The 13312-nt window shown below is 38.4% G+C and overlaps 1 protein-coding gene across 7 annotated transcripts in view; it reads left to right on the top strand.

The window, feature by feature from the left end:
- Positions 1-1871: 1871 nt before the first annotated feature.
- Positions 1872-13312, top strand: part of NDUFAF6 (NADH:ubiquinone oxidoreductase complex assembly factor 6) — a 37805-nt gene continuing 26364 nt past the window's right edge. For all 7 annotated transcript variants that reach the window (XR_009005811.1, XM_057532161.1, XM_057532164.1 and 4 more), the window contains exons 1-2: positions 1872-2089; positions 7566-7665. Coding sequence is in view for 6 of the 7 variants with exons in the window: in XM_057532161.1 (XP_057388144.1) it covers positions 1893-2089; positions 7566-7665 (297 nt within the window). In the remaining variant the exon portion in view is untranslated. The remainder of the gene's footprint in view (positions 2090-7565; positions 7666-13312) is intronic.

Below are 13312 nucleotides of genomic sequence, written 5' to 3'. Positions count from 1 at the left end.
GAAATAATTTTTAACAAAACTGTATAGTCATGATCTTGTACAGATATAAAGTCAACACATGTTAAAAATTTCATTTAACTCATTAATTAGTGGGGGAAACAGTAAGATTTTGCAACCAATTCAAAGAAGTATTAAAAAAAAGAAGTATTCAAACTACTAGACATCTATAGGCAGTCAGGAATGCTTAAGTAAATCTGCTTAATAGATATGAAACTGGCAAAAACAGATAATATCCATAGAACAATAATCAACTGAATCTCCTACGGATATAATTTGCATAAATTATGGACAAGAATTATTTGCATTATTGTCAATATTCTGCAACTTACAGAATTGTAAAATAGTTCAAAGACAATGAAAGGCACAAAAATCCCATAAAATCAGATAAACTGGACAATGTCTAACTTTCCATTAAGACACCCAGCAATCTTTTTGGTCCCTTTAAACAGTCTTTCTTAATGTTTTCCCTACACAGATGACTTGTTTTGAGTACTATTTATGGGCCAGGCATTGCCCTAGATGCCTTGAAGATATTAACTCATTTAATTCTCACAAGAACTTTATGAGGTAGGTTCTATTACTATTACCATTTCACAGGGGAGGGATCTGAAGCACAAGAAAAGGTAAGTCTGTCACCCAAGGTCACAGTGATAGTAGGAGGTAGAACCAGGATCTGAATCCAGGTAGTTTTGCACAAGTTATGCTGCCATGGATGTGAGTATAGGAAGGTAAAAGAATTGACAGGACCTGACAAGTTAGATTACATTAGATATATAGAAGCAGGAAGAGGTAATGGTGACTCCAAAGTGTTTCCCCTGGTTGTGAGAAGGGGGACACTGTCCAGATAAAAAGACTAAGGAGAGGAGTTAGTTTAATTTGGTTTTTAGACATAAACTTTGAAGTAATGGCAAGATGTGGAGATGGAAAAGTCCAGCTAGGCAGGAGACCAGAACTAGAGATGTAGATAAGTGATTTTTTTTAACTGAGCAGGTTTATTAAACTTTGGTATCAGAAACACTAGTGTGTGTCTGTCAGAACTAAAGGACAGAAGCCCAGAGAGAAAAGAGAATATTATGCAGGAGGGACTGAGGCCCTGCATAGGCTGAAGAGAGCCAGTGTCAGGGAGGAAAACCAAAGCAGGGTGAATTGGCTGGAGTTCTTAGGTCCAGACAACAGAGTACTCTCCCATGGCTTTAAGGAGAAACATTAAAATGGGGTCACAAATGCAGACAGCTAGGGTTGAGGCTGAAAGGTAAAAAGAGGCTACTATCGTGGAGGAGCTTTATCCAACACGCAGTAAAACTGGTCAAGCAGGGAGGGGCCATGATCAGAGGCACCCTTTAGAAAGAACAAGTGTGGCTGCAGCGCGAAAAATCTGGTCAAATCTGGAGGCAGGAGGTGTTACTGGGATCCAGATGTAGGCAGCTGCTGGCTTGGACCAGGTCAGGTGGTGGCAACTAGACCCAACTCTAATATTTGAGGGGCCTGATGGTAAGAGTGCCAAAGGAGGCTCACATACCATGTGAATAAATGTTTAAAAGTTATAAATCAAGCTAGTAAACTGTCAAATTATTCTCTTTCCTCCTGCCTCGATAAATATCAATACATCTTCAGAAGGACCTGGAAGGAAGGGGGAGAGCCCGGGCGAGATCCGTCGAATTTAGGCGGGGCTTTCCTGGAACCTATAAGGCCGAGGAGCGCGGCGGAGGCGCAGATGCAGGGGACCACAGCGACACCTGTCTCATCTCCGAGGGGCGCCCGGCTGTCTCCTTCCCGCCGCTAAGAGGTGCGCAGACAGAGCTGCCGGGGGCGGGGCGGGGCGTGGCGAGGCGAGGCGAGGCGTGTCCGCGCGCTAACAGCGCGAGGTCGAAGGGCACGGCGGCGTCCCTGTCATGGCGGCCTGCACGCTGGTGTCGGCGTGGGGCCCGCTACGGCCCGGCGTCCCCGGCCTATGCCGCCGCCGGCCGTCCAGGGGCCTGTGGGCGCACGCACGGCGGCTCCCGGAGCCCGCGGGGTCCGGGCGGAGCGTGGCCGCGGTCAGCGGACCTGGCGCCTCGGGCACTGACCGCTACTGCTTGGAGCTGCTGCGGTGAGCGAGCCCGACTGCCCCCGGCCGGGAGGTCGGGGAGCAGGCCGAAAGGGACCCTGGTGGGCGCGGCGGGCCTCGGGGAGGACCTGCACCTTCCCCGTGTCCCTCAGCGTGTGAGCTCGGGTGTATGGGGGAGTGAGGCAACAGGAGCTTTCACACTGGTCACAAAATTGTGGCAAAATTCCTTCGTCTGTCACCTTGCCCGAGCCTTAACTTTTACCTAATTAAACGTTTTGCATGAATAGCTTTTTAACATTCGAAAGATGGCTAGTAACTAATTTTAATTAAGCAGTAGTTAACTTTGAGTTCTTCCTGTGTGTCAGGCACTATGCAAAGTAGTTTACAAGTAAATTATCTAATTTTTGTTACGAAGTATGAGGGAACAGTTGTAGACCTACCACTTACAGTTATGTGGATTAGAGCATTTAGAACAGTGCCTGGCACAAAGCAGGGGTACAGTGAGTACGGTATAAACTTTATTATCTCATCTAACAGACATGGAAATGAAGGTTTAGAGAGATTCTGGAATTTACCTGAGTTCAGTGGAATCTAAACCTCATAAAGTCAGTTATTCTGGTAGCACGCGAAAGGCATAGCACATCGGAGTCGCTGTTAATCATTTGTGGGATAAATTGGATGAATCAGGTTACCTGGTACATGTGGGCAGGGACCTGCCTTGGAATCCAGGCCTGACTTCAGGAGTGAATGGCTTACTACCACCAGCCCCCGGCCTCGCCCCCGCTGCCCTTTTGCTGCCCTTAATTCGTAACAGTGGCAAAAAGTCTCAAAGTACCTGGTCTCAAGGACTTCTGAGAAGTGCTAGAATAGTTAAACTATCTTGAATTTGATTGGGCTAGTAAATCCAATTTGTTTGAATTCCATTGTAGCAAAATGTAGCATAACGACAACATTCCCATGCATTTCAGTATTTTGTTTTGTTTTTAATCATTTTTTAAAATAGTGTTCCTACCCCACCTTATTTACTTGTTGATTGCTTGTAGGAGAAACATGGTAGCATTAGTGGAAATCAGGTCATTAAGAATTGTAAAAGCCAAAAAGATTATATTCATCTATATATATTTTTAAGTTATCATTTTTTGATGATAAGAAATTTAAGTTACCAAAACGTATACCATCCATATCCACTTGTTCAGTGCAATTTTTCTTTGACACCAGTAGTGTCCTAACTTTCCTATCCAGGGTCTTACTAATTTCTTATATATTCTTCTAGAAATAGTCTGTGGATATCACATAACAGTTTTTCTCAAATATATATTTATAAATGGCCAGATACTTAATCTGTCCATATTGGTATTTAAGTGGAATGGAGGCTGTTGACTCTAGCGATTTATTGAAAAGTAGGCAGCAGGCAGACCTTATCTGAGTTTATTAATCCTAGCTCTGTCACTTGGGAAAGTTAATTACTTTAAGATTCAGCTATTTCCTCATTTGTAGATTTCTACTTTATAACATGGTTGTGAGGATTAAATTACATGATGTATATAAAAATGCTGGTACATAACAAATGCTCAATAAATAGTTTAAAATAAAAACAAAATGAACTTGAAAGGAAGATTAGAACTTTTAGCTTCTAATTGTCCGTTAATCTTTGCAAGATTTGACCTCCGAAATTGTGTGTGCAGGGTTGTTCTGGACATGTATCTTATGCAAGGCCTCCAAATATCAGACAAGATACTAGGCTATAACTTCAGATTAGCCAGCCGAGGATCTTCTAGGAATCAAGGTTCCTGGGAAAATCTCAAGCCTAATTTGCATAGGCTTCTTGGGGTTTGGTTTGAGGAACACCGCCTCAGGCCTTGGGATTAGTGTTATAATAAGATGAGGAGGTGGCAGTGGTGGTATCTGGAAGTGCAGTTCCCCAGCCTCACTGAGGAACCACTTCTTTTGTGCTTCAGTGGCACAGGTCCATGGAATTAGCATAGCAGTCCTAGCACTAGATATGCTTACTTCTCATATGTCTGTTTCTCCCTGCTAGACTGAAGTCTATACCTATCTTCAGTGTCTAGCGCAGTGCCTGGCATGTGCTAGGCACTGAATAAATGTTTGAATGAATGAATGAATGAAAGTTTATTGACCCTGCTGCTGTATAAAGCCATCATAGCATAGCATTTCTCATTATCTGGAACAGTTCTTAGGTAACTGGACCTTGGTTAGCTACTTATAGGTTATCCTTGTATACCAGTAATCAATGTTGATAACAATGATCCTGATTGATGAAGAAATGGTTAAATAGTATATTCTATTTAATGTAAAGAAGTGGGTAATATTGTTTAGAAAAATTTCCAACCAAAGTATTTTAAAAATTAACAGGGCAGGGGGCTTCCCTGGTGGCGCAGTGGTTAGGAATCCGCCTGCCAATGCAGGGGACACGGGTTCGTGCCCCGGTCCGGGAAGATCCCACATGCCGCGGAGCGGCTAGGCCCGTGAGCCACAACTACTGAGCCTGCGCGTCTGGAGCCTGTGCTCTGCAACGGGAGAGGCCACGACAGTGAGAGGCCCGCGCACCGCGATGAAGAGTGGCCCCCGCTTGCCACAACTAGAGAAAGCCCTCGCACAGAAACGAAGACCCAACACAGCCATAAATAAATAAATTAATTAATTAATTAAAAAAAAAAATTTAAAAAAAAAAAAAAAAAAAAAAAAAAATTAACAGGGCAAACCATTAGCTGTGTAGAATATCTTATTTCCAAAAGACTGTTACAGTTCTGTTATGTCTTCATTTCATTTTTCATTTTCGTGTAAGAAACTTGAAGTACTTCACATATTGGTTATTTTTAAGGAGATATGAAACAGGTAAGATATCAATCCTCATTTTTCAAGTTGGGAAATAGACATGACTGGTATCATTTCTGTCAATAACTAGTTGAATGATGGAAATTAAGATTATAGTTTGATTCCTATTCAGTGTTTCCTTACTGTCTCATATTAACTTTCAGGTGTTTTAAACACTTTTGAAGTTTAGAGACTTTATAATAAAATAAAATTTAGAAATGTTTACATCTATATATATTTACAAGTATAAGCTATAAAGTTTTGTCTGAACTCTCCATATTGTAGCTGAAACCGCATATGGTGAGATTTTTCAGTAGAGCTGTCTTGTGATAACAAGGTTACTGCTATCTATTCATGATCTCTCCCTTTTGTTTATGTGGAAGTTGGGGGAATTGTGAAGGTTTAAGTTCTCTGTTAGCCACACGACAAAGTGTGAACCAGTTGAAAAGTGGGAGTAGTCTGAATTTCAAAACCTAAACTCCATGGAATGAGGTTGGACCCATTTTATACTGAGTACTGTTTTACAGGAAATACTGTTATAGTAAGGTTCCAGTGTATTACAGTGAAAGTAGCCTTGTCAATAGGCAGTCTGGTAAGCACTTTATATTTATGTATGTATGTATGTATGTATGTATGGCTGCACTGGGTCTTCATTGCTGTGCGCAGGCTTTTCTCTAGTTGTGGTGAGCGGGGGCTACTCTTCGTTGTGGTGCGCGGGCATCTCATTGCAGTGGCCTCTCTTGTTGTGGAGCACGGGCTCTAGGCACGTGGGCTTCAGTAGTTGTGGCACATGGGCTTCAGTAGCTGTGGCTCGTGGGCTCTAGAGCACAGGCTCAGTAGTTGTGGCGCACGGGCTTAGTTGCCCCGCGGCATGTGGGATCTTCCCGGACCAGGGCTCGAACCCGTGTCCCCTACATTGGCAGGCAGATTCTTAACCACTGTGCCACCAGGGAAGCCCTGGTAAGCACTTTATACTTAAGTCATCCTAGAATGAATATAGTAAGGATTATATTTTTTTAACTTTTCATTTTAAAGTAATTTCAAATTCACATAAAAGTTACAGAAATAGTACACAGAGCTCCAATGTACTCTTCACCCAAATTCCCTCATTGTTAACGTTTTGAACCACTTGAGAATAAGATGTAGATGCCCCATTACCCCCCTTATTATTTTGGTGTGTGTTTTTAATACACAAGGATTCTCTCCCATATAACCATAGTATAACCATCAAAATCAGGATATTAAAATTGATCCAGTATTACCATCTAATCCACAGACTCCATTGACATTTTGCTAATTAGTTTGTTATGTCTTTCGTATATCCAGGATCATGTGCTACATTTAGTTGTCATGTGTCTTTAGTCTTCTCCAATCTGGGACAGTTTCTCAGTCTTTCCTTATCTTTAATGAACTTGACATTTTTTTTTTTTAAGAGAACAGGACAGGCTACTTTGTAGACTTTCAGTTTGGGTTTTTTTAATGTTTACTCATGATTTACACAATTTTTGCAGGAATATTACAGAAGTTATGCTGTGCTTTTCTCAGTATCATGTCAGAAAGCACATGGTGTTGATTTATCCTACTACTGTGGAGTGAACTTTTTGTTACTTGGTTCTCAAGTGTCTTTCAGGTTTCTCCCTTGTAAATTAATAAGAATGTTAGCAAATAATATTTATTTTGCGAGGAGATACTTTGATACTATGTAAATATTCTTTTTCTTTCAAACTTTCACCTGTTTAACATTTTCAGACATTTATTGATATTTGCTTGAATGAGTTTTTACTTTGATAGTTATCAAGTGGTGATTTTAAAAATTCAATCATGTCTTGTAGGTTTATCAGTTGGCACTGTACTGGTTGTCAAATTTTTCCTTCTCTTTGTATTTATTCATTCATTTATATTGGTATGAGCTCATGGGGTCCTGTTACAATCTTTTACTGTCATTATTTTTTTGTTGCTCAAATTGTCCCAGACTTGGCCAATAGAACTTCATCAAGCCAGTTTCTTTGTCCTTTTAACAAGTCACTCCATTCTTTGAACGTTTGTTTACTTTCTGCTCAAGAAGATGTTTCAGGCTTATCTGGTATTTTCCTTGCACCAGCCCTGGAGAGTCATTCCTTCAAGGAGCCTTAGTTTCTTTCAGTGGAGAAATCAAGGTGTGTTCACTGACACTGTGGGTATGGGGTGGGGGATACCATTGTTTCTAGGCTTTGTCAGCAGATGCTGTAGGGAAATAGAAGTAAGTGTGAGTGTGTGCGCATACACACAGGTGCACCCTCCCACACACCCCCCCATATTGTTCTCTGTCTTTGTCTTATGTATATATTTGTCTCTGCATTCAAAACCATGAGTTCATACCAATACTTGCTGGCACTGTTTTCTTGATTTCTACATCTGTAACTCATTTGAATTCTTACTAAAACCAAAGTGATTCTGAAACAGTTAAAATTATATATATATTATATAAGTCAAAATAAATTAATAGAGATTGATTATTCATTTTAACTGGTCTGGGATTGGAAGCACATAAATTCTTTATAATTGTAGAGAAATATATAAAATATAGGAAACTTGGGGGCTATTTTGAGTTGAAGCCTTGTTTTCAGTTCATTTTGGTCAGTATTTTTTTGTGTGCAGTTTGGAAAGTGAAAAGTAATTATCTTTTTTTGCTTATTTATTATAGGAAACGAGATTATGAAGGCTATTTATGCTCCCTGCTACTCCCTGCAGAATCCAGAAGCTCTGCTTTTGCACTGAGAGCTTTCAATGTGGAACTGGCTCAGGCTGGTATTAAAATACATTAAAAATTATTTGTAAAAATAGTGATGTAATATGTTTAATGCTGAACAATAAAGAAATATAGTTGTAATTTATATGTTAGATGTGTTTAAGGTTTCTGCTGGTGATTTCTTTCTCCTGCTTAACAATTCAATTCCAAAAATAAAACTAGCTAATGAACTTAATGTTTTTGGAAAGACCATCCTGGAATTTCTTTTTTTAAAGATATTATAAAACTATGCAATTAACACTGCACATTTGTCTGTTAATTGAATAGGTTCATCAGAGTATTACTGCTTATTCTTTACAACATTTGCATAATTTACATGTATATAGCAGTTCTTCAAAACACTTTTTAAATTGAGTTTTTAGCTTTAAAGTGAAATGGAAATTGAAGCAATTATAGCAAGCCCAGACCTTATATCATACTAACTCACTTTTTTCTAAAGAATTACAAACAAAAGAGCGACTCTTCTTTCTCTTAGACTGGAAAGAATGTGTGCTGATATAAGATAAATTGAGATGGAGAATGTAAATGAGGGAGTTGAGATAGAATGGCGTTGATCTTCTCAGTAAATGAAATGGAGAGGATAGTTACTGAGAGTGAGGGAGCATGGGAGGGTTTGGAGTCTTGAAGAGTATGACAGGTTTTGACACAGCCTCTCCGGTGAATATGATAGGATGTGAAGTAGGGGCAAATGAAACGATATGAGTATAGTACTGAGGCATAATTGTGGTTAGACACTATAAATCTGCAGAGAGTAATAGAGTCTGGCTGTTTGTCCTCGGTGTATTTCTAGAAGTCATGAGTCTATATTTTTTTACTTCATCCTTTTTCAGGTATAAACTACACTTCAGCATCTTAAGTCAGTCACAATTTAACAATAAATAGTACCCAATGTGATCATCCATTATAACTTTAAAATAATTAAAATTCCATTTTTAATAAATAAATCTTCCATATTTTCTGTGATTCTCTGTCACCTTATAGGAATGTCTTGCTTTTTTTTTTTTTTTTAATTTAAATAAATTCAACTGTGCAGGTAGCCTCGCACCTGTGTGCCACTCCAGGTAGTGTCCACCTGGCTGCCCCTTGGTCCCACTGCCCTGCACAAGATGCCACTTCCATCTCCCTATGGCTGTCTGTCTTACTGCTCTTTTGCACACACAGTCTTGTTTATTCATTCAACAAGTATTGTCCAAAATATGCTAGGCACTATTTTAAGTACTGGGTTATAGCATTGAATAAAACATACAAAGTCCCTGTATTCAAGGAACAAGTAAATACTGTACAGAAAAATTAAGGAGGATAGGGAAGGCTAGGTATAGCAGGGGTTCCTGTTTTAAGTAGGGTGATCAGGAAAAACCTCACTGAGATGGTGGCATTTTAGCAAAGATTTGAAGGAGGCAAGGGAGTGAGATATGTGGCTGAAGAGTCTTCTAGACAGAAGGAGCAGCAAGTGCAAAGGCCCTGAGATGTAAGTGTGCCTGACATATTCAAAGACGAGAAGGCCAGTGTGGCACAACAGAGAAAGGAGGGAGAGTGTGGGAGGAGATTAGGTTAGAGTATCTGGGCCAGAAAAGTAAGGTCTTGGAGACCACTTCAGTCACTTTGGCATTTACTCTGAGTGAGATGGAAAACCATTGGAAGGTTCTGAGCAGAGAAAAGCATCACCTGTTTGTCATGTTTCTGAAGAATTACCCTTTAAAAAATTTTTTTTAATTAAAGTATAGTTGATTTACAATATTATATTAGTTTCATGTGTACAACCATGATTCAATATTTTTGATAGATTTTACTCCATTTAAAGTTATTACAAAGTATTGGTTGTATTCCCTGTGCTGTACAGTGTATCCTTGTGTCTTATTTATTTTATACATAGTAGTTTGTACTTCTTAATCCCTTATCCCTATCTTGTCTCTCCCCTCATCCCTCTTCCCACTGGTAGCCACTACTTTGTTCTCTATATCTGTGAGTCTGCTTCTCTTTTTTTGTTGTTGTTATGTTTATTCATTTGTCTTATTTTTTAGATTCTACATACAAGTGATAATGTACATTATTTTTGATTAATTTGGATGTATGTCCAGGAATTGGAGTTGCTGAATCATATGGTAGTTCAATTTTTAGTTTTTTGAGGAACCTCCATACTGCTTTCACAGTGGGTACACCAATTTACATTCCCACCAACAGTGTACTAGAGCTCCCTTTTCTCCACATCCATGCCAACATTTCTTAATTGTGGTCTTTTCCGTGACAGCTATTCTGACAGATGTGAGGTGATATCTCATTGTGGTTTTGATGTGCATTTCCCTGATGCTTAGTGATGTTCAGCATTTTTGCATGTACCTCTTGGCCATCTGTATATCGTCTTTGGAAAAGTGTCTATTCAGGTCATCTGCCCATTTTTTAATTGCATTGTTTGTTTTTTTGATATCAAGTATGAGCTGTTTATATATTTTGGATATTAACCCCTCAACAGACATACCATTTGCAAATATTTGCAAATATTTTCTCCCATCCAGTAGGTAGTCTTTCCACTTTGTTGATGGTTTCTTTTGCTGTGCAAAAGCTTTTAAGTTTAATTAGGCCCCATTTGTTTATTTTTGCCTTTGTTTTCTTTGCCTGAGGAGAAAGATCCAAAAAAATATTGCTATGACATAGGTCAGAGGGTGATCTGCCGATTTTCTAGGAGTTTTATGGTGTCGTCTTACATTTAGGTCTTTAATCCATTTTGAGTTTATTTTCATATATAATATGATAAAATGTTCTAATTTCATTCTTTTACATGTAGCTGTCCAGTTTTCCCAGCACCACTTATTGAAGAGATTGTCTTTCCCCATTGTATATTTTTGCTTCTTTTGTCAAAGATTAATTGACCAAAAATGCATGGGTTTATTTCTGGGCTCTCTATTCTGTTCCATTGATCTATGTGTCTGTTTTAATGCCAGTATCATACTGTTTTGATCACTACCTGTGTAGTATAGTCTGAAATCAAGGAGTGTGGTATCTCCAGCTTTATGCTTTTTTATCAAGATTGCTTCAGCTGTTCAGGGTCTTTTGTCGTTCCATATAAATTTTAGGATTATATGTTCTAGTTCTGTGAAAAATGTCATGGGTATTTTTATAGGGATTACATTAAATCTGTAGATTGCTTTGAGTAGGCTTGACATTTTAACAATATTAACTCTTCCAATCCATGGACACGGGATATCTTTCCATTTCTTTGTATTATCTTCAGTTTTCTTCATTAGTGTTTTTTAGTTTTCAGAGTATAGGTCTCTCACCTCCTTGGTTAAATTTATTCCTAGGATTTTATTCTTTCTGATGTGATTTTAAACGGGATTGTTTTCTTGCTTTTTCTTTCCTATAGTTCATTATTGGTGTATTAGAAAAGCAAAAAAATTCTGTATATTAATTTTATATCCTGTAACTTTATTGACTTCATTTCTTAGTTCTAATAGTTTTTTGGTGGAGATTTAGGGTTTTCTTTATATAGTATCATGTCATCTGCAAATAGTGACAGTTTTACTTCTTACCTTCCAATTTGGATGCCTTTTATTTCTTTTTCTTGTCTAATTGCTGTGGCTAGGACTTTCAATACCATATTAAATAGAAGTGGCGAGGGTGGGTATCCTTGTCTTGTTCCTGATTTTAGAGAAGAAACTTCTCATCATTGAGTATGATATTAGCTATGGGGTTGTCATAATTGGCCTTTATTATGTTGAGATGTTTCCTCTATACCAACTTAGATGAGAGTTTTTTTTTTTAATAAATTTATTTATTTATTTATATTTATTTTTGGCTGTGTTGGGTCTTTGTTTCTGTGCGGGGGCTTTCTCCAGTTGTGGTGAGCGGGGGCCACGCTTCATCGCGGTGCGCCGGCCTGTCACCATCTCGGCCTCTTCCGTTGCGGAGCACAGACGCCAGACACACAGGCTCAGTAGTTGTGGCTCATGGGCCCAGTCGCTCCGTGGCATGTGGGATCTTCCCAGACCAGGTCTCGAACCCGTGTCCCCTGCATTGGCAGGTGGATTCTCAACCACTGCGCCATGAGGGAAGCCACATGATGGAGTTTTTATCATGAATGAGTGAATGTTGAATTTTGTCAGATGTTTTTTCTGAGTCTATTGAGATAATCGTGATTTTTATCCTTTGTTTTATTAATATGGTGTCACATTAATTGATTTGTGGATATTGAACCATCATTTTAGTAAATCCCACTTGTAAATGGGATGTAAATCCCATGGTGTACGATCCTTTTTACATATTGTTGAATTTGGTTTGCTAATATTTTGTTGAAGATTTTTACATCTACATTCATCAGAGATATTGGCCTGTAATTTTCTTTTTCTGTAGTGTCTTTGTCTAGTTTTGGTATCAGGGTAATGGTGGCCTCATGATTGGGAATCTTCCCTCCTCTTCAATACTTTGGAGTAGTTTGAGAAGGATAGGTATTAGCTCCTCTTTGTGTATTTGGTTGAATTCCCCTGTGAAGCTGTCCAGTCCTGGACTTTGGTTTGCTGGGAGTTTTTTGGTTACTGATTCAATTTCATTACTAGTGATCTGTCTGTTCAGATTATCTATTTCTTTTGGTCTAGTTTCAGAAGATTGTAGTTTCTAGGAATTTATCCATTTCTTCTAGATTGTCCAATTTGTTGGCATATAACTGTTCATAGTTTTCCCTTCTGATTTTTTTGTATCTGTGATATCAGTTGTAATTTCTTCTCTTTTATTTCTTACTTTGTTTATTTGTGTTCTCTCTCTTTTTCTTAATGAGCTTGGCTAAGGGCTTATCAATTTTGTTTATCTTTTCAAAAAGCCAGCTCTTGGTTTCATTGAACTTTTCTTTTTTCTTTTTTCTTTTTCTGATCTCTATTTTATTTGTTTCTGCTCTGATCTTTATTATTTCCTTCCTTCTGCTGACTTTGGGCTTTGTTTGTTCTTCTTTTTCTAATTCCTTTAGATGGTAAGTTAAGTTGTTTATTTGAGATTTTTCTTGTTTCCTGAGATGGGCCTGTATCACTATAAACTTTCCTCTTAGAACTTCTTTGCTGTGTGTCCTATAGATTTTGGAAAGTTGTGCTTTTATTTTCATTTGTCCCGAGGTATTTTCTGATTTCCTCTTTGATTTCTTCATTGACCCATTGGTTTTTTAGTCTCCATGTGTTAAATGTTTTTCCCATTTTTCTTTCTGTGATAGATCTCTACTTTCATACTGTTGTGGTCAGAAAAGATGCTTGATATAATTTCTATCCTCTTAAATTTTTTCAGACTTGTTTTGTGGCCTAGCATGTGATCTGTCCTAGAGAATGTTCCATATGCACTTGAAAATAATTTGTATTCTGTTTTTGTATGGAATGTCCTGTAGATAGATATCTATTAATTCTAACTGGTCAAATGTGTCATTTAAGACCACTGTTTACTCATTGATTTTCTTTCTGGATTGTCTGTCCTTTGATGTAAATGGGGTGTTAAAGTCTCCTACTATTACTGTGTTTTTGTCAATTTCTCCCTTTATGTCTGTTGACATTTGCTTTATGTATTTAGATGTTCCTATATTACGTGCATATATGATAATGAATGTTATATCCTCTTGCTCTATTGGTTCCTTTATCATTATACAATGCTCTTTTTCTTTTGTTATAGCCTTT

This window comes from Balaenoptera acutorostrata, chromosome 17, assembly GCF_949987535.1.
Source record: "Balaenoptera acutorostrata chromosome 17, mBalAcu1.1, whole genome shotgun sequence".
Taxonomy (NCBI): Eukaryota; Metazoa; Chordata; class Mammalia; order Artiodactyla; family Balaenopteridae; genus Balaenoptera; species Balaenoptera acutorostrata.
Note: the sequence above shows the minus strand (reverse complement) of the source record. Positions and strands in the feature narration are given on the sequence as shown.